This window comes from Bombina bombina, chromosome 4, assembly GCF_027579735.1.
Source record: "Bombina bombina isolate aBomBom1 chromosome 4, aBomBom1.pri, whole genome shotgun sequence".
In the NCBI taxonomy this organism is placed as follows: Eukaryota; Metazoa; Chordata; class Amphibia; order Anura; family Bombinatoridae; genus Bombina; species Bombina bombina.
The window spans coordinates 1,070,972,808-1,070,995,410 of NC_069502.1; the positions used below are offsets into that span (position 1 = coordinate 1,070,972,808).

Sequence of the window (22,603 nt, forward strand, 5' to 3'; positions counted from 1 at the left end):
TATGTAGAAGCAGGTCAAACTCCTAAACATATCACAGCTCATTCTACTCACTCTGTAGCCATTTCCTGGGCATTCAAGAATGAGGCCTCTGTGGAGCAAATTTGCAAGGCAGCTGCTTGGTCATCCTTGCATACGTTTACTAAATTCTACCATTTTGATGTTTTTGTTTCATCTGAAGTTGCCTTTGGTAGGAAAGTTTTTCTTCCATTACTTGTAGCATCTGCCACAGCTTGGGTATTAGTTCCCAGGAGTAATGGATCGTGGACTCTTATCACCTACAGTATATGAAAGAAAACATAATTTATATCTTACCTAATAAATTCCTTTCTTTCATGGTGATAATAGTCCATGAGACCCCACCCTGATTTTTTTAACTTATTTTTTTCATTTGTTTTTGGCACATCATTTTTTCCCATTTCGTCTATTTATTTTGCTCTGTTTCATTCTCACATCTGTCAGCTTGGCTATACATCAGACTGATTACCATAGAGGTGGGAGGGTTTATATACAGCTCTGAGGTTTGGGAATCTTTGCCTCCTAGTGGCAGGAAAGGTTACTCTAATCACCATGAAAGTAAGGAATTTATCAGGTAAGATATACATTTATGTTTTTTTGTACAACTCATTCCAAGTGGCAACTGGCTGATACAGACAACCCCCACAGTGCTATTGGTGGGTAGTGGTACACTCAAACTTACAGTATACTTTTTTAAGTCTACTGTCTAACCTTTCCAAATAAAGGGATAGTTTTTATTTTCATTAGCAAGGCTGTAAACAGATATTTGGAAATTCTTCTAAAGGGAAAATTAAACTTTTATAATTAAGCATTCAGTTATAAACAACTTTTTATTTTACTTTCATTATTTTAATTTGCTTGGTATCCTTTGTTGAAAATCATACCTAGGTAGGATTAGGAATAGCAATGCACTACGGGGTGCTAGCTGCTGATTGGTGGCTTCACATGTATGCCTTTTGTCATTGGCTCACCTGGTGTGTTCAGCTAACTCCCAGTAGTGCATTGCTGCTCCTTCAACAAATTATTCAAAGCAAATTTAATAATAGGAGTACATTTTTTTTTTATTGTATGGTCTGTCTGTATCCATACAGAAAAATCTGGGGTCTCATGTCCCTTTAAACAAAGGAAAATATGTGCTTTGATGAACAAAGTTGTATGTAGACTCAGTTCCATTATATTAGCTTTTCACAACAGGGGAAGCAAGTTCATGTGAGCCATATAGATAACATTGTGCTGATGCCCGTGGATTCTAAAACAGCACTAATTGGCTAAAATGAAAGTCAATAGATAATACATTTAAAGATACAAGGTAATCACAGAGGTAAAAAGTGTATTAATATATTTTCTAAACAAAACTGGGGAATGGATAATAAAGGGATTATCTATCTTTTTAAACAATAAAACAATTTGAGTTGACTGTTCGTTTAAAGGGATTCTAAACCCAATTTAGATAGAGCATACAATTTTAAGCAACTTTCTAATTTACTCCTATTATCAAATTTTCTTCATTCTTTTGCTATCTTAATTTGAAAAGCAGGAATGTAAAGGTTAGGAACCGGGCCATTTTAGGTTCAGCACCTTGGAAAGAGCTTGCTTATTGGTGGCTACATTTAGCCACCAATCAGCAAGCGCTACCCAGGTGCTGAAACAAAAATGGGCTGTCTTTTCTTATTTCTGTGTTTGTGTTGTGTAGAAATAGACTGACTAATGTGTTTTTATTTCAGATAAAGGCACGGGAATTAGCAGCGCAGGCTCTGGCTTTTGTACAGGATCTGGTTACTGCACTCCTGAACTTTCATACATACACAGAGCAGAGAGTCCAGATTTTTCCTATAGACTCTGCTATTGATGTCATCTCACCACTAAATAAAAAGGTAATTCCATAATCCTACAAATGTTTATGGTATTTTAATATATATGCAAAGAAAAAATGTGGCAATCGTAAACTGTGCTCAGCTCTATAAATAAAATAAACCTGTTTGTTAACAGTTTTGTAAAGAAATTCCTCAGTTTAAATGTTTGCAACTGAATAAATCTTCTTATTCCTTTAAACTTCAAAAGAAAAGAAAAAACTTCCATAGTGCAGCTGTATAATCTTGCTGATATTCAACAGATGGACCGCTGCTCACATGGAATAGAGCTACACTTTTAGTGTTGCGCTCAATAAAGATGAAGCTCAGAATAAACTGTTTCCAATTTATTGCCGCAATGTATAAAAATAATACACAATCACTCTGGGGTCAGGTGATGCTCAGGATGAAGATCCAATCAGGAACAAGTAAAGACTTTAAATGAAGGAGGATGGTGACGGATTGTATCCTTGACAAAGTCGATAGGCAAAACGTATGCCGGACGTCACACACCATTGCATCACGAGGGGGAATCTTACCAATAATGGACACTCCAACTCTTGTTAACCTAGCTGATAAATTTTTTGTGATAACGACAATTAAATGTTTAAAGATGTAATGGTACACAGTATATGTCTTAAAGGGATAGGAAACCCCAACATTTTCTTTCATGATTTGGATAGAACATACAATTTTGAACAACTATCCAATTTACTTCCATTATCAAATGTGCTTTGTTCTCATGTTATCCTTTGCTGAAGGAACAGCATTGCACTACTGGCAGCAAGATGAAACCATCTAGTCAGCCAATCACAAAATACAAATGTGTGCAGGCACCAATTAGCAGCAGCTCCCACTAGTGTAGGATATGTGCGTATTATTTTTCAACAATGGATACCAGGAGAACAATGCACATTTGAAAATAGAAGTGAATTTAAAAGTATCTTAAAATTATATGCTCTATCGGAATCATGTAAGTTTAATTTTGACTTTCTTATCCCTTTAAAGAGTCACCTGACCCCAGAGTGATTGTGTATTATTTTTATACATTGTGACAATAAATTGGAAACAGTTTTACCTGAGCTTTATCTTTATTGAGTGCAACACTAAGAGCTAATGTAGCTCTATTCCATGTAAGTACCGGTCCATTTGTTGCATATCATTATGATTATACAGCTGCACTATGGAAGTTTTTTTCTTTTCTTTTGAGGTTTTAAAGGAATAAGAATATTTATCCAGTTGCGAACATTTAAACTGAGGACTTTCTTTCCAAAACTGTTTCTTTGCATTTTTATATAATTGGTGTCATAACACGTTTTTCACTATATATTTATATATATATGGTGGCACAAAATTCTTTAAAGGGACACTGTACTTACCAGCTTTCAGTCATGCATATGAAACCGCAGCACTTAACAAGTAAAAAATATAATAAAGTAAAAGCTGCTTAAACTTAAGGGATTTAGTGATTTTGAAATGCATATTCGAATAATATAGTATGTGAGGAGTTAAACTGATAACTTTTGTATTAATATCGAGCCTTAGTATTTTTTAAATTTAACTTTTTCTTCCTACCTCGCATATTGGCTTCCTCAGCCCCCCTCCATTGCTGCTTTTAATTACACTGTGACATAAGCCGCATTCGGCAAGCGCCGAGACCCAGCGCCAGTTAAATCCCCTGAGGGATGACGTGGCGCTGGGAATACATCATGGTTTTGGTAGCGTTAAGAAAACACTCCCAAGCCACGTCATAGTGAGCTGAGATGCTCAGATGCTTGCTATTCTCACTCCCAGTGTTACCAGCAAGCTGGAAGCGCTGGGAGTGATGTCATCTGAGCATTCAGCGAACGCCCTGCACCTCGTTTGTAAGCGTTCCCCGAACGCTCCACGTGAGCACTGGGCTCGCTGGAGGCGCTTGACGAACATGGCCATAGAGAGTGGTCCCACCCGCTCCCTACGTAGTGAGTAATGCGCGGTCCTGATACTGAGAATGGCACGCAATGCGCAATAGCTCCTCATCCGCTCCAATGTAAATAATGGCTGTATGTCGCTTGCAAATAGAAACGTCTCACATATGAATTATAAATGTGCACTCCATTATTGTGAAGCAGATCCCTTTGCACATGCGAACGTTTATTATATTCTCCCTTACTTGTGAAATTATTATTACATTTACAACACTTATATATATATATATATATATATATATATATATATATATATATATATATATTTATATATACATATATATATATATATATATATATATATATATATATATATATATATATATATATATAAAACATGGCAGCCTCATTTCCCGAATGCTCCAAGCGAGCATTGGGCTCGCTGGAGTTGCGTGCCAAACACGGCCAATGAATCAAGGAGCAGATGAGAGCGAGTGAACAGCGGCATTCCCCTTTGACAAGCTTGTTAATTAATGTAAGTTTTTCCTATAGTGCATTCGTAAAAAAGTCAGGGATCAGAGGTAATCAGAAGTGCATTTACATTTGAGCGAAGGGATGTTTATTCCTGTGAGTTGGACCTTTAAAAAACACACAAATCGATTTGAATCTTCGTAAAAAATGTCAGTAAAAATCCTTTTATTTTGCAAATTAAATAAAATTTATAAAAGAAAGAAACATTACATTTTTTGCAGTCTTTAAAGGGACATTCCAGCCCAAAAAAACCCACATGGATACGTTTCAGTTTTGAATAGAAGCATTTATGTAATATACATGTATTAGCAAACATGCTTCTAATAAAAGCTACAGCTGTTTCAAATGTGTATTTAAGTATGCACCGTGTACCAGCATTTTAAACACAACACTTGCTCAGAGAGCCTAAGGTGCTTGTACCATCTAGTAATGACTCAATTTGTTAATTGCTGACATGATACAAGCCCCACTGTCTCTCTTAGCATCTGCAGTATATAAAATGCTGGTGCACTGAGTATATCTAGCTATGCTTCACATGCACGTGTAGAAAAAAGTGTTAACACTAAAACAGTGATAACTTTTATGAGAGGCATTCTTGCCAATATATGTATATTGCAAATATGTTTCTATTCAAATATGGAATTCATCTATGTGCATTTAAATTTTGACTGGAATGTCCCTTTAAGATGCTATTGTCGAAGTTTACTATCACTTAGTAGCTTATAGTTACTTTCTACTAATAAACAAAAGATTGTTCCAGCCACCAATAATTTTAAAAGACCTTTATTTTCTCATATCTTGGGTCTTAAGCAAAAAATACAACGTTTCAGGTCTGCTATAGGCCCTTAGTCATGTATACCTTAAAACACACAGGTTCATCATTTATATACCCTACACCTGTTCACCTGTTCTCATGTGATTTTTCATTTTGCAACAATGCCATCTTGTGGACAACCAAGATATATGTTTCTTAGTTGTGCTGAATATCCTTACTAATCACATGAGAAAATTTTCAAAGTTACAATAAAATTTAAAGATAAAACCATATGTACAAAATTAAATAGTAAAAATATTGCACATTATAAGCAGATCAAAAACAAAATTATTTCACAGATAATAGTTATATATTTATCTTATCAGGTTGCAACCTCTCTCCCACTCCTCCTTGCACAAAGTAAGCACTACTTGTCAGTCCTGTAGCTGGTGTTCTGTTATATTTGCCTACTGTGTTACGTTTTCCTACCTACGTAACGCGTACGGACAGATAGAGCACTTTCATATCCTCCATTTTAGTTTGAAACGGAGGCTGATGTCAAAATATTGATCGGATGGAGATATTTGGCTGTTTTGAGTGCAGATCTCGCTCAAATATAAAACATTAAAACATTATCAACAAATATTATATATGTTATTAGCTTGTGATGATAGCATTCATTTTATAAATGTATTTTTTCAGGGTACATACAGTATAGGTTTCCATTATTTTTTGTTACATAGCCTGAAAAATACATTTATAAAATGAATGCTATCATCACAAGCTAATGCCATACAAATATTTTGTGTTTATGTTTTAATTATTTATGTTTGAGCGAGATCTGCATTTAAAACGGTGAAATATAAGGTGTTCGGAAAAGTATACAGAATACAATAACTATTTTAACATCAGCCTCCTTTTGAAACAAATATGGCAGATTTGAAAGTTCTGTATCTAGATGCAGCCTTGGCCATACGTCTTACATAAGTAGGACAATGTAACAAGGTAGGGAAATATTACAGAACACCCGGTCTTGGAGCAGACTGCACTAGGAGTGAGCAGCACATGTGAAGTGGGGGGCAGTCAGGACACTGCTACTTCCCAATACTCAGGGTATTTAATACTGCTCTGCATTTAAATCAAATTCAGTTTTCTTTTCTATGGGATTTGTTTAACATGAGATTATTGTAAATTGGGGACGTGCCAAGCCCTGCCAACCTAGAACAGTGAGAGAGTCTCTGCCCACCTGTCTGGAAGAGTCAGAAAGTGCAGTTTTTGCCAGTGCTGTGAGTGAGGTAGTAAAACAGTGTGAAGCGGCTTTACTGAACTGAGTATTTTGAAGCACCAGGTTTTATATTTCTATCTGATTAGCTTTGCCTTGAGATTCCTGGCAGGGTAAGAGCCAGTCTCAGTTTTCAATACTCTGTTCACTGAGCCTGATCTGGTCAAGATGACTTGAATTATCCTGTTCCTAATATAACTTGTATTATTGTCTCCATAAAGGTAAAATATCAGTGTATGTATATCATGAAAAGTCTTTTTAAGTAACTGGATTAATATATTATGGAATGATTGGCAGCCTATAATGCCATAATGTTACAATCAATCCAATTACTTAAAAATACTTTGCCACAAGATTATTTGAAATACTTTTGTGCTTATTACATGGATGATTTTTTTTTAATTATATAAAGTGCATAAAGCTGCTGGTATTGATGTGGCTACCTGTAGGGACATAAAGGTTTGTGTTTCTTCCATTTATTCAGCATTCTCATATAGAAGATTTGGCATCAGGGCTGCAATCAGGGGGTGACGGGTAATTTTGTAGTCTACCTCATTACTTGTCAGGTCAATGTAAACAAGTGCTGAGTGTCTGTTTGGGTGTCTGTGTCTGAGTGTGTTTGTGTGTTTCTTTGCATGTCTGCTAGAGTGTCTATATGTAAATCCTTATGTGTGAGTGTGTGTTTCAGTGTGGCAAGAGCCCATGAGTTAGTGACGTATGGGATATACAATCCTACCAGGAGGGGCAAAGTTTTCCAAACCTCAAAATGCCTATAAATACACCCCTCACCACACCCACAATTCAGTTTTACAAACTTTGCCTCCTATGGAGGTGGTGATGTAAGTTTGTGCTAAGATTTCTACGTTGATATGCGCTTCTCAGCATTTTGAAGCCCGATTCCTCTCAGAGTACAGTGAATGTCAGAGGGATGTGAAGGGAGTATCACCTATTGAATGCAATGTTTTTCCTCACGGGATATCTATTTCAAAGATTCTCTGTTATCGGTTGTAGAGATTCATCTCCTACCTCCCTTTTCAGATCGACGATAAACTCTCATATTCCATTACCTCTACTAATAACCGTTTCTGTACTGGTTTGGTTATCTGTTATATGTGGATGGGTGTCTTTTGGTAAGTATGTTTTCATTACTTAAGACACTCTCAGCTATGGTTTGGCACTTTATGTATTTATATAAAGTTCTAAATATATGTATTTGACTTATATTTGCCATGATTCAGGTTTTCAGTATATTTCCTTTTGCAGACTGTCTGTTTCATATCTGGGAAATTCTTTTTTTAGGAAAAATGTATTTCTTACCTGGGGTATAGTCTCTTTTTCAAATTGACTGTCTTTTAAATTTGCGGGCAGAATAAGGCTCGCGAGGGCGCCAAAATGCCAAAAGTTTATTACGTCATTTCTGGCACGAGATTTTTTTGGCGCAAAGTTACGTTCGTTGACGCAAATTTGTCATTTACGGCATCTTAGTCGATGCAGAGTCCTTCACAAGGTTGCGTCCTCTGTGACGCAAGTGTGTGTCATTTCCGGATGTTTTTGGCGCAAAAAATATTTTTCTGTTTGTTGTGCGTCATACTTGGCGCCAAATATTTTCATTATTTAAGACCCCATTCCTATATGCCTCTTGCCTTTTTTTTCTCTATTAGAGGGCTTATGTTGTTTGCATTTTTTCCATTCCCTGAAACTGCCATATAAGACAATTGATAATTTTGCTTTGATATGGTGTTTTTTACTCTTACATTTGCAAGATGTCTCAATCTGATCTGTCTCAGAAATCACTGTTGGAACCCTACTGCCTGATAACTTAGTCTCTACCAAAGCTAAGTGCATTTGTTGTACAACTTGTGGAGGTTATATCTCCTGCTGTGGTTTGTATTAGTTGTCATGATAAACTTTTACAAGCAGAGATGTATCCATCAGAGTAGTTCATTACCTGTTTGCTGTTCCCTCAACATCTTATGCACAAGATATACATGTAAATTTAATAATAATTTATTTCTGATTCTATTCAGCAGGCTTTGTCTGCCATTCCACCTTCTAATAAACATAAAAGGTCTTTCTTTCATGTAATTAGCAAGAGTCCATGAGCTAGTGACGTATGGGTTATACATTCCTACCCAGGAGGGGCAAAGTTTCCCAAACCTTAAAATGCCTATACAATACACCCCTCACCACACCCACAATTCAGTTTTACAAACTTTGCCTCCTATGGAGGTGGTGAAGTAAGTTTGTGCTAGATTCTACGTTGATATTGCGCTCCGCAGCAGTTGGAGCCCCGGTTGTCACTCTCAGCGTGCAGTGATGTCAGAGGGACATGTGAGGAGAGTATTGCCCTGTTTGAATTCAATGATATCCTTCTTACGGGGGTCTAGTTCATAGGTTCTCTGTTATCGGTCGTAGAGATTCATCTCTTTACCTCCCTTTTCAGATCGACGATATACTCTTATAATATACCATTACCTCTGCGGATTTTCGTTTCAGTACTGGTTTGGCTTTCTACAAACATGTAGATTAGTTGTCCCTGGGTAATGTAAGTCTTATTTTCTGTGACACTCCTAAGACTATGGTTGGGCACTTTTTTAATAAAGTTCTAAATATATGTATTCAAACATTTATTTGCCTTGACTCAGGATGTTCAACATTTCCTTATTTTCCAGGACAGTCAGTTTCATATTTGGGATAATGCATTTGAATCAAATATTTTTCTTACCTTAAAGATTTGACTTTTTTCCCTGTGGGCTGTTAGGCTCGCGGGGGCTGAAAATGCTTCATTTTATTGCATCATTCTTGGCGCAGACTTTTTTGGCGCAAAAAATCTTTTCTGTTTCCGGCGTCATACGTGTCGCCGGAAGTTGCGTCATTTTTGACGTTCTTTTGCGCCAAAAAATGTCGGCGTTCCGGACGTGGCGTCATTTTTGGCGCCAAAAGCATTTAGGCGCCAAATAATGTGGGCGTCTTATTTGGCGCTAAAAAAATATGGGCGTCGCTTTTTTCTCCACATTATTTAAGTCTCATTATTTATTGCTTCTGGTTGCTAGAAGCTTGTTCACTGGCATTTTTTCCCATTCCTGAAACTGTCATTTAAGGAATTTGATCAATTTTGCTTTATATGTTGTTTTTTCTCTTACATATTGCAAGATGTCTCACGTTGCATCTGAGTCAGAAGATACTTCAGGAAAATCGCTGTCTGGTCTGGAACTACAAAGCTAAGTGTATCTGCTGTAAACTTTTGGTAGCTATTCCTCCAGCTGTTGTTTGTATTAATTGTCTTGACAAATTGTTAATGCAGATATATTTCCTTTAGTAAATGTACCATTACCTGTTGCAGTTCCATCAACATCTAAGGTTCAGAATGTTCCTGATAACATAAGAGATTTTGTTTCTGAATCCATCAAGAAGGCTATGACTGTTATTCCTCCTTCTAGTAAACATAAAAATCTTTTAAAACTTCTCTTTATACAGATGAATTTTTAAATGAACATCATGATTCTGATTCTAATGACTCTTCTGGTTCAGAGGATTCTGTCTCAGATATTGATGCTGATAAATCTTCATATTTATTTAAAATGGAATTTATTCGTTCTTTACTTAAAGAAGTACTAATTGCTTTAGAAATTGAGGATTCTGGTCCTCTTGATACTAAATCTAAACGTTTAGATAAGGTCTTTAAATCTCCTGTGGTTATTCAGAAGTTTTTCCTGTTCCTGGTGCTATTTCTGAAGTATTTCCAGAGAATGGAATAAATTTGGGTAATTCATTTACTCCTTCTAAACGTTTTTAAGCAATTATATCCTGTGCCGTCCGACAGATTAGAATTTTGGGACAAAATCCCTAAAGTTGATGGGGCTATTTCTACCCTTGCTAAACGTACTACTATTCCTACGTCAGATGGTACTTCGTTTAAGGATCCTTTAGATAGGAAAATTGAATCCTTTCTAAGAAAAGCTTATCTGTGTTCAGGTAATCTTCTTAGACCTGCTATATCATTGGCTGATGTTGCTGCAGCTTCAACTTTTTGGTTGGAAACTTTAGCGCAACAAGTAACAGATCATGATTCTCATAATATTATTCTTCTTCTTCAACATGCTAATAATTTTATCTGTGATGCAATTTTTGATATTATCAGAGTTGATGTCAGGTTTATGTCTCTAGCTATTTTAGCTAGAAGAGCTTTATGGCTTAAAACTTGGAATGCTGATATGTCTTCTAAATCAACTCTACTTTCCATTTCTTTCCAGGGTAACAAATTATTTGGTTCTCAGTTGGATTCTATTATCTCAACTGTTACTGGTGGGAAAGGAACTTTTTTACCACAGGATAAAAAATCTAAGGGTAAAAACAGGGCTAATAATTGTTTTCGTTCCTTTCGTTTCAACAAAGAACAAAAGCCTGATCCTTCATCCTCAGGAGCAGTTTCAGTTGGAAACCATCTCCAGTCTGGAATAAATCCAAGCCTTCTAGAAAAGCAAGCCAGCTTCTAAGTCCACATGAAGGTGCGGCCCTCATTCCAGCTCAGCTGGTAGGGGGCAGGTTACGTTTTTTCAAAGAAATTTGGATCAATTCTGTTCACAATCTTTGGATTCAGAACATTGTTTCAGAAGGGTATAGAATTGGTTTCAAGATAAGACCTCCTGCAAAGAGATTTTTTCTTTCCCGTGTCCCAGTAAATCCAGTGAAAGCTCAAGCATTTCTGAAATGTGTTTCAGATCTAGAGTTGGCTGGAGTAATTATGCCAGTTCCAGTTCTGGAACAGGGGATGGGGTTTTATTCCAATCTCTTCATTGTACCAAAGAAGGAGAATTCCTTCAGACCAGTTCTGGATCTAAAAAATATTGAAATCGTTATGTAAGGATACCAACGTTCAAAATGGTAACTGTAAGGACTATCTTGCCTTTTGTTCAGCAAGGGCATTATATGTCCACAATAGATTTACAGGATGCATATCTGCATATTCCGATTCATCCAGATCATTATCAGTTCCTGAGATTCTCTTTTCTGGACAAGCATTACCAGTTTGTGGCTCTGCCGTTTGGCCTAGCTACAGCTCCAAGAATTTTTACAAAGGTTCTCGGTGCCCTTCTGTCTGTAATCAGAGAACAGGGTATTGTGGTATTTCCTTATTTGGACGATATCTTGGTACTTGCTCAGTCTTTACATTTAGCAGAATCTCATACGAATCGACTTGTGTTGTTTCTTCAAGATCATGGTTGGAGGATCAATTCACTAAAAAGTTCATTGATTCCTCAGACAAGGGTAACCTTTCTGGGTTTCCAGATAGATTCAGTGTCCATGACTCTGTCTTTGACAGACAAGAGACGTCTAAAATTGATTTCAGCTTGTCGAAACCTTCAGTCACAATCATTCCCTTCGGTAGCCTTATGCATGGAAATTCTAGGTCTTATGACTGCTGCATCGGACGCGATCCCCTTTGCTCGTTTTCACATGCGACCTCTTCAGCTCTGTATGCTGAATCAATGGTGCAGGGATTACACAAAGATATCTCAATTAATATCTTTAAAACCGATTGTACGACACTCTCTAACATGGTGGACAGATCACCATCGTTTAATTTCAGGGGGCTTCTTTTGTTCTTCCGACCTGGACTGTAATTTCAACAGATGCAAGTCTCACAGGTTGGGGAGCTGTGTGGGGATCTCTGACGGCACAAGGAGTTTGGGAATCTCAGGAGGTGAGATTACCGATCAATATTTTGGAACTCTGTGCAATTTTCAGAGCTCTTCAGTCTTGGCCTCTTCTGAAGAGAGAATCGTTCATTTGTTTTCAGACAGACAATGTCACAACTGTGGCATACATCAATCATCAAGGAGGGACTCACAGTCCTCTGGCTATGAAAGAAGTATCTCGAATTCTGGTTTGGGCGGAATCCAGCTCCTGTCTAATCTCTGCGGTTCATATCCCAGGTATAGACAATTGGGAAGCGGATTATCTCAGTCGCCAAACGTTGCATCCGGGCGAATGGTCTCTTCACCCAGAGGTATTTCTTCAGATTGTTCAAATGTGGGAGCTTCCAGAAATAGATCTGATGGCGTCTCATCTAAACAAGAAACTTCCCAGGTATCTGTCCAGATCCCGGGATCCTCAGGCGGAAGCAGTGGATGCATTATCACTTCCTTGGAAGTATCATCCTGCCTATATCTTTCCGCCTCTAGTTCTTCTTCCAAGAGTAATCTCCAAGATTCTGAAGGAATGCTCGTTTGTTCTGCTGGTAGCTCCGACATGGCCTCACAGGTTTTGGTATGCGGATCTTGTCCGGATGGCCTCTTGCCATCCGTGGACTCTTCCGCTAAGACCAGACCTTCTGTCGCAAGGTCCTTTTTTCCATCAGGATCTCAAATCCTTAAATTTAAAGGTATGGAGATTGAACGCTTGATTCTTGGTCAAAGAGGTTTCTCTGACTCTGTGATTAATACTATGTTACAGGCTCGTAAATCTGTATCCAGAGAGATATATTATAGAGTCTGGAAGACTTATATTTCTTGGTGTCTTTCTCATCATTTTTCTTGGCATTCTTTTAGAATTCCGAGAATTTTACAGTTTCTTCAGGATGGTTTAGATAAAGGTTTATCCGCAAGTTCTTTGAAAGGACAAATCTCTGCTCTTTCTGTTCTTTTTCACAGAAAGAATGCTAATCTTCCTGATATTCATTGTTTTGTACAAGCTTTGGTTCGTATAAAACCTGTCATTAAGTCAATTTCTCCTCCTTGGAGTTTGAATTTGGTTCTGGGGGCTCTTCAAGCTCCTCCGTTTGAACCTATGCATTCATTGGACATTAAATTACTTTCTTGGAAAGTTTTGTTCCTTTTGGCGATCTCTTCTGCCAGAAGAGTCTCTGAATTATCTTCTCTTTCTTGTAAGTCTCCTTTTCTGATTTTTCATCAGGATAAGGCGGTGTTGCGAACTTTTTTTGAATTTTTACCTAAGGTTGTGAATTCCAACAACATTAGTAGAGAAATTGTGGTTCCTTCATTATGTCCTAATCCTATGAATTCTAAGGAGAAATCATTGCATTCTTTGGATGTTGTTAGAGCTTTGAAATATTATGTTGAAGCTACTAAGTCTTTCCGAAAGACTTCTAGTCTATTTGTTATCTTTTCCGGTTCTAGAAAAGGCCAGAAAGCTTCTGCCATTTCTTTGGCATCTTGGTTGAAATCTTTAATTCATCATGCCTATGTCGAGTCGTGTACAACTCCGCCTCAAAGGATTACAGCTCATTCTACTAGGTCAGTTTCTACTTCCTGGGCGTTTAGGAATGAAGCTTCGGTTGATCAGATTTGCAAAGCAGCAACTTGGTCCTCTTTGCATACTTTTACTAAATTCTACCATTTTGATGTATTTTCTTCTTCTGAAGCAGTTTTTGGTAGAAAAGTACTTCAGGCAGCGGTTTCAGTTTGAATCTTCTGTTTATGTTTTTCATTAAACTTTATTTTGGGTGTGGATTATTTTCAGCAGGAATTGGCTGTCTTTATTTTATCCCTCCCTCTCTAGTGACTCTTGCGTGGAAAGATCCACATCTTGGGTAGTCATTATCCCATACGTCACTAGCTCATGGACTCTTGCTAATTACATGAAAGAAAACATAATTTATGTAAGAACTTACCTGATAAATTCATTTCTTTCATATTAGCAAGAGTCCATGAGGCCCGCCCTTTTTTGTGGTGGTTATGATTTTTTTGTATAAAGCACAATTATTCCAATTCCTTATTTTATATGCTTTCGCACTTTTTTCTTATCACCCCACTTCTTGGCTATTCGTTAAACTGAATTGTGGGTGTGGTGAGGGGTGTATTTATAGGCATTTTAAGGTTTGGGAAACTTTGCCCCTCCTGGTAGGAATGTATATCCCATACGTCACTAGCTCATGGACTCTTGCTAATATGAAAGAAATGAATTTATCAGGTAAGTTCTTACATAAATTATGTTTTTAAAACTTCTCATAAAGTTGATGAAATTTCAAATGACCGGCAACATGCTGATTTATCCTTTTCTGATGGGGATCTATCTGATTCAGAAGATCCTGCCTCAGATATTGACACTGACAAATCTTCTTATTTATTTAAAATGGAGTATATTCATTATTTGTTAAAAGAAGTGTTGATTACATTGGATATGGAGGAAACTAGTCCTCTTGATATTAAAACTAGTAAACGTTTAATTTCTGTTTATAAACCTCCTGTGGTTATTCCAGAGGTTTTTCCAGTTCCTGATGCTATTTCTGATATGATTTCTAAGGAATGGAACAGGCCTTGTACTTCTTTTATTCCTTCTTCAAGGTTTAAAAAATTGTATCCTTTGCCCGCAGTTTCTTTAGAGTTTTGGGAAAAGATCCCCAAGGTTTATGGGGCTATCTCTACTCTTGCTAAACGTACTACTATTCCTACGGAAGATAGTACTTCTTTTAAAGATCCTTTAGATAGGAAACTTGAATCTTATCTAAGGAAAGCCTATTTATATTCAGGTCATTTTCTCAGGCCTGCAATTTCTTTGGCTGATGTTGCAGCTGCTTCAACTTTTTGGTTGGAAACTTTAGCGCAACAAGAATCGGATCATGATTTGTCTATCTTAACTTGATTCAACATGCTAATAATTTTATTTGTGATGCCATTTTCGATATCATCAGAATTGATGTTAAATCTATGTCCATAGCTATTTTAGCTAGAAGAGCTTTGTGGCTTAAATCTTGGAATGCTGACATGACTTCTAAGTCCAGATTGCTATCTCTTTCTTTCCAAGGTAATAAGTTATTTGGTTCTCAGTTGGATTCAATAATTTCAACTGTTACTAGGGGAAGGGAGTTTTTTTGCCTCAGGATAAAAGACCTAAGGGTAAATCTAAAGCTTCTAACCGTTTTCGTTTATTTCGACAAAATAAGGAACAAAAACCTAATCCTTCCCCCAAGGAATCTGTTTCCAATTGGAAGCCTTCTTTGATTGGAATAAATCCAAGCCATTTAAGAGATCAAAGCCAGCCCCCAAGTCTGCATGAAGGTGCGGCCCTCATTCCAGCTCAGCTGGTATGGGGCAGATTAAGATTTTTCAAAGATGTTTGGATCAATTCGGTCCAAAATCAATGGATTCAGAGTATTGTCTCTCAGGGGTACAGAATAGGATTCAGAGTAAGACAACCTGTGAGAAGATTTTTTCTCTCACGCATACCTGCGAACCCAGTAAAGGCTCAGGCTTTCCTGAAGTGTGTTTTAGACCTGAAGTTATCAGGGGTAATCATGCCAGTTCCGTTTCAGGAACAGGGTCTGGGGTTTTATTCAAATCTATTCATTGTCCCAAAGAAAGAAAATTCATTCAGACCAGTTTTGGATCTAAAACTTTTGAATCGATATGTTAGAGTACCAACTTTTAAAATGGTGACTATAAGGACTATTCTGCCTTTTGTTCAGCAAGGGCATTATATGTCCACAATAGACTTACAGGATGTATATCTTCATATTCTGATTCTTCCAGATAACTTTCAGTTCCTGAGATTCTCTTTTCTAGACAAGCATTACCAATGTGTTGCTCTTCCTTTTGGCCTAGCGACAGCTCCAAGAATCTTTTCAAAGGTTCTCGGTGCCCTACTCTCTGTAATCAGAGAGCAGGGTTTTGTGGTGTTTCCTTATTTGGATGATATCTTGGTACTTGCTCAGTCTTTACGTTCTGCAGAATCTCACACAAATCAACTAGTGTTGTTTCTTCAAAAACATGGTTGGAGGATCAATTTATCAAAAAGTTCTTCAAGACAAGGGTAACCTTTTTAGGTTTCCACATAGATTCAGTGTCCATGACTTTGTCTCTAACGGACAAGATACATTTGAAATTGGTTGCAGCCTGTCGGAACCTTCAGTCTCAGTCAATCCCTTCAGTAGCTATGTGCTATGGAAGTATTAGGTCTCATGACTGCAGCATCGGACGCGATCCCCTTTGCTCGTTTTCATATGAGACCTCTCCAGCTTTGTATGCTGAACCAATGGTGCAGGGATTATACAAGGATATCACAATTAATATCCTTAAATCCCTATGTTCGACTGTCTCTGACTTGGTGGTTAGATCACCATCGTATTGTTCTAGGGGCCTCTTTCGTTCGCCCAACCTGGACTGTGATCACAACAGATGCAAGTCTTTCAGGTTTGGGAGATGTTTGGGGATCTCTGACAGCACAAGGAGTTTGGAAATCTCAAGAGGCGAGATTACCAATAAATATTTTTGGAACTCCGTGCGATTCTCAGGGCTCTTCAGTTTTGGCCTCTATTGAAGAGAGAACTGTTCATTTGTTTTCAGACAGACAATATCACAACTGTGGCATATGTCAATCATCAGGGTGGGACTCACAGTCCTCAAGCTATGAAAGAAGTATCTTGGATACTTGTTTGGGCGGAATCCAGCTCCTGTCTAATTTCTGCGGTTCATATCCCAGGTATAGACAATTGGGAAGCGGATTATCTCAGTCGTCAGACTTTACATCCAGGAGAGTGGTCTCTCCACCCAGATGTGTTTTCTCAAATTGTTCAGATGTGGTGTCTTCCAGAAATATATCCTTGGTGTTATCAACCTGCTTATATTTTTCCGCCTCTAGCTCTTCTTCCAAGAGTGATCTCCAAAATCATCATGGAGCAATCGTTTGTGTTGCTGGTGGCTCCAGCATGGTCTCACAGGTTTTGGTATGCGGATCTTGTTTGGATGTCCAGTTGCCAACCTTGGCCACTTCCAATGAGACCAGACCTTCTGTCTCAAGGTCCGTTTTTCCATCAGGATCTCAAATCATTAAATTTGAAGGTATGGAAATTGAACGCTTAGTGCTTAGTCATAGAGGTTTCTCTGATTCAGTGATTAATACTATGTTGCAGGCTCGTAAACCTGTTTCTAGAAAGATTTGTTATCGAGTTTGGAAGACTTACATTTCATGGTGTTCCTCTCATAAATTCTCTTTGCATTCTTTTAGAATTCATAGAATTTTACAGTTTCTTCAGGATGGTTTGGATAAAGGTTTGTCTGCAAGTTCCTTGAAATACAAATCTCTGCTCTTTCTGTTTTATTCCACAGAAAATTGCTAAACTTCCTGATATTCACTATTTTATACAGGCTTTGGTTCGTATCAAGCCTGTCATTAAATCAATCTCTCCTCCTTGGAGTCTTAATTTAGTTTTGAAGGCTTTACAGGCTCCTCCATTTGAGCCTATGCATTCTTTGGACATTAAACTACTTTCTTGGAAAGTGTTGTTCCTTTTGGCCATCTCTTCTGCTAGAAGAGTTTCTGAATTATCTGCTCTCTCTTGTGAATCTCCTTTTCTAATTTTTCATCAGGATAAGGCAGTTTTGCAATTTTGCAGACTTCATTTAAATTCTTACCTAAGGTTGTGAATTTTAACAACATTAATAGAGAAATTGTTGTACCTTCTTTGTGTCTTAATCCTAAGAATTATTTGGAGAGATCTTTACATTCTTTGGATGTGGTGTTAGCTCTGAAATATTATGTTGAAGCTACTAAAGATTTCAGGAAGACTTATAGTCTATTTGTTATCTTTTCTGGTTCCAGGAAAGGTCAGAAGGCTTCTGCTGTTTCTTTGGCATCGTGGTTAAAGCTTTTGATTCATCAAGCTTATTTGGAGTCGGGTAAAACCCCGCCTCAGAGAATTAGAGCTCATTCTACTAGATCAGTTTCCACTTCTTAGGCTTTTAAGAATGAAGCTTCAGTTGATCAGATTTGCAAAGCAGCAACTTGGTCTTCTTTGCATACATTTACTAAATTCTACCATTTTGATGAATTTGCTTCTTCGGAAGCAGTTTTTGGTAGAAAAGTTTTTCAGGCAGCTGTTTCAGTTTGATTCTTCTGCTTATGATTTAAGTTTTTTCCTTTTATTTATGAGAATAAACTTATATTTGGGTTGTGGATTAAAGGGACAGTAAACACCAGAATTTGTGTTGTTTAAAAAGGTAGATAATCCCTTTATTACCCATTCCCCAATTTTGCATAACCAACACAGTTATAATAATTTACTTTTTACCTCTGTGATTACCTTGTATCTATGCCTCTGCAAACTGCCCCCTTATTTCAGTTCTTTTGACAGACATGCATTTTTAGCCAATCAGTGCTTGCTCTTAGGAGCTTCACGTGCCGGAGCTCAATGTTATCTATATGAAACACATGAACTAACGCCCTCTAGTGGTGAAAAACTGTCAAAATGCTTTCTGATTAGAGGCAGTCTTCAAGGTCTAAAATTACATGCCCCATTTAAATCATGAAAGATTTTTTGTGACTTTACTGTCCCTTAAATTTTTTTCAGCGAATTGGCTGTTTTTATTTTATCCCTCCCTCTCTAGTGACTCTTGCGTGGAGTTCCACTTCTTGGGTATTGCTATCCCATACGTCACTAGCTCATGGACTCTTGCCAATTACATGAAAGAAAACATAATTTATGTAAGAACTTGCCTGATAAATTCATTTCTTTCATATTGGCAGGAGTCCATGAGGCACACCCATTTTTTATGGTGGTTATGATTTTTTTGTATAAAGCACAATTATTTCCAAATTCCTTTGTTGATGCTTTTTACTCCTTTCTTTATCACCCCACTACTTGGCTATGCGTTAAACTGAATTGTGGGTGTGGTGAGGGGTGTATGTATAGGCATTTGAGGTTTGGGAAACGTTGCCCCTCCTGGTAGGATTGTATATACCATACGTCACATGGACTCTTGCCAATATGAAATAAATAAATTTATCAGGTAAGTTCTTGCATAAATTATGTTTTTTTTTTTTCTTCCGTGATTCAGATAGAGCATGAAATTTTAACTGTCTAATTTACTCCTATTATCAAATTTTCTTCATTCTCTTGGTATCTTTATTTGAAATGCAAGAATGTAAGTTTAGATGCCGGCCCGTTTTTGGTGAACAACCTGGGTTGTTCTTGCTGATTGGTGGATAAATTCATCCACCAGTAAAAAAGTGCTGTCCAGAGTACTGAACCAAAAAAAGCCTAGATGTCGTCTTTTTCAAATAAAGATAGCAAGAGAACGAAGAAAAATTGATAATAGGAGTAAATTAGAAGAGATTGCTTAAAATTGCATGCTCTATCTGAATCACGAAAGAAAAAATTTCGGTTCAGTTTACCTCTAAGAATAAAGTGCATATACGTTTTAGTCACTTGGTCAAAAATTGCACATGTCGGGGGGGGGGGGGCTGATTAGTGGTTAAGTCAGGGGCCCCAAAATTTCTAATGGTGGCCCTGTTTGGCATACTTACTGTTTGTGTAAATTATCTGCAAACCATCAGTTTATTTTCATACTTATTTAAAATTAAATGGATATATAATACACATCCTGTAATGAATGTAAATGTATATGTCTGGGGGCAGCTCTGGTAGGATGGTGCCTTGGAAACAGGGTAGGGGCATTATGTCTTGGAAGCTCTGGTAGGGTGGTTTCTAGGGAGCAATCTAGGGGCATTATATCTTGGAAGCTCTGGTAGGGTGGTACCTAGAGAGCAGTGTAGGGGGCATTATGTCTTTGAAACGCTCTGGTAGGGTGGTTTCTAGGGAGCAGTATAGGGGCATTATGTCTGGGGGCAGCTCTGATAGGGTGGTACCTAGAGAGCAGTGTAGGGGGCATTATGTCTGGGGGGCAGCTCTGGTAGGGTGGTGCCTAGGGAGCAGTGTTGGGGCATTATGTCTTGGAAGCTCTGGTAGGGTGGTTTCTAGGGAGCAGTATAGGGGCATTATGTCTGGGGGCAGCTCTGATAGGGTGGTACCTAGAGAGCAGTGTAGGGGGCATTATGTCTGGGGGGCAGCTCTGGTAGGGTGGTGCCTAGGGAGCAGTGTAGGGGCATTATGTCTTGGAAGCTCTGGTAGGGTGGTGCATAGGGAACAGTATAGGGACATAATGTCTGGGGGGCAGCTCTGATAGGGTGGTACCTAGAGAGCAGTGTAGGGGGCATTGTGTCTGGGAGGCAGCTCTGGTAGGGTGGTGCCTAGGGAGCAGTGTAGGGGCATTACGTCTGTTGAAAGCTCTGGTTGGGTGGTGCATAGGGAACAGTGTTAGGGCATTATATCTGTTGGAAGCTCTGGTAGGGTATCACCTAGGGAACAGTGTAGGGGCATTGCCTATTGGAGCTCTGGTAAGGTGATGCCTAGGGAGCAGTGTAGGGGCATTGTCTATTGGAAGTTCTAGTAGGGTGGTGCCTAGGGAGCAGTGTAGGGAGTAGTATGTCTATTGGAAACTCTGGTAGGGTGGTGCATAGGGAGCAGTGTAAAGACATTATGTCTGTTGGAAGCTCTGGTAGGATGATGCCTAGGGAGCAGAGTAGGGGATATTATGTCTGTTGAAAGCTCTGGTAGAGTGGTGCCAGGGATGGGCAAAGGCAAATAACTACTGTAGAATGTGCTTATGGCACCTTCTGGTGATGTGGTGATTTGCTCAGGTGTAAAAGCTGGTTTGCTCACAGCTCACATTGGGTCCCTCTGGTAGGGTAGTGCCTAGGGAGCAGTGTAGGGGTCATTATGTCGGGTGGAGGGCAACTCTGATAAGGTGGTGCCTAGGGAACAGTGTAGGGGGCATTATATCTGTTGAAAGCTCTAGTAGGGTGGTGCCTAGGGAACAGTGTAGGGGCATTATGTCTGTTGGAAGCTCTGGTAGAGTGGTGCCAGGGATGGGCTAAGGCAAATAACTACTGTAGAATGTGCTTATGGCACCTTCTGGTGATGGGGTGATTTGCTCAGGGGTAAAAGGTGGTTTACTCACTGCTCACATTTGCTCCCTCTTGTTGGGGGTTGATAGCTGTGGCCCTGTATGCCAGAGATGTAATGTGAACATGTGTCAGGATAGCTATAGGGTGTGTTAGTGCCCCAAACTAGGTCCTATATTGTCTGCAGTGTTTTTTCAGGCTTGCTATTAGCGGGTGGAATCATGCCAAGTGCAGTTGGTGGGTTTCCTGTTCTGTTTGCAGTAGGAGTATTATGGAGTCCCCGTTGTGCTTTGTGATGGGGCGCAATCAATGAGTACTGACACATTGAAATTAGGTAAGTTGACAAACTACATGAAAAATGGTTAGTCATACTTAAACAACTGGAAGAGATAGTATTGTTTGTGCAGTGCAATAGGCATTAGAAGTTAAATGAGCTGTGTAATGAGCCAGCCTCTTTAGCTCCTTTGTGCCTTTCATAGAGGAATACTTTCTAAACATATACTGTATGATTACTGGCAAAAAAAATAACAGGAATTTATATTCAGAGCAAGAGAAGCAATGATCTCAAACATACATTTGGACATTGTAAGTGAGGTGCAGCTATAACACTTCAGGCAAGTGGTCTAACGTGACACAAAAGAAATGCCAAGAGTCCTTTGCAACATAAAACAAACGGGTTCTACACTTTCTAGCTGTCCGAGAAAGTCAAATAACAAATGTATCAAGCTTTGATCTAAGGAATTTCCTGTTAACTGATTATTCTGTGGCCTGCTAAAAGATGGGGAGGTTAGCTACACAATTTACAGGTCAAGTTATACATTAAATTAATAGGGACATAAATCTTGTGACACCAATACATAAAAGTATTAGAGACAGAGTTCTGTGTTTGTTCTTTACTTTATTTCCATTTTCTCTATTTGCCAATATGGACTTGTTACAACTAGGAGACAGAGAGAGAGGAGTTCTATTTCATATAAATGTAGCCTGTTCTATAGGATGGTGCTATTCATAAGCTTTCTTGTAATACACCAGTCCGTTACAGTGCACATTATCCTCTCAGTAAGATATTTGAATAGAGAGTTCCACACGTTATTTTTAGGTGTCTCATCAGTCTTGGTGCAGCTATAGGTATTATTATACTTCATTTATAAAGCGCCAACATATTCCGCAGCGCTGTCTATTCCTATGGGTTTCCATTTGAGCGTTTTTTTTGTTTGTAATACAAATGACAGCTTCAAAAGTCCATATGGACCATAATGTACCTTTTAGCCAAGATCTCTGCCACTACCAAGCCATAGAGCCAGGGTCGGCTCCAGAATGAATGAAATGGGGGGGCTTTTTTTTTTCATGAGGGGGCACGCATTTACAAAGCATGTATGAGAGTCAAAATAAGAGCAGACCTACATATGCTGCAGGAAAGTGTAGCTTCTGGCTGGCTTATCACCCATTATTAGCATTTGAAGAATATGTGCTAAATCACTAGGTAAAAGAATGAAGTCTCAATCCTATGCAGTGCATTAAAACAGAGCCATTAAACTTGAGACCCCCAGTGCAATAGCTCCTT

At 38.4% G+C, this 22,603-nt stretch overlaps 1 protein-coding gene across 1 annotated transcript in view; it reads left to right on the top strand.

The window, feature by feature from the left end:
* Positions 1-22,603, top strand: part of PPP1R21 (protein phosphatase 1 regulatory subunit 21) — a 557,069-nt gene that overhangs the window by 204,526 nt on the left and 329,940 nt on the right. The window contains exon 9 of the mRNA XM_053712717.1: positions 1,740-1,889. Coding sequence (XP_053568692.1) covers positions 1,740-1,889 — 150 coding nt within the window. The remainder of the gene's footprint in view (positions 1-1,739; positions 1,890-22,603) is intronic.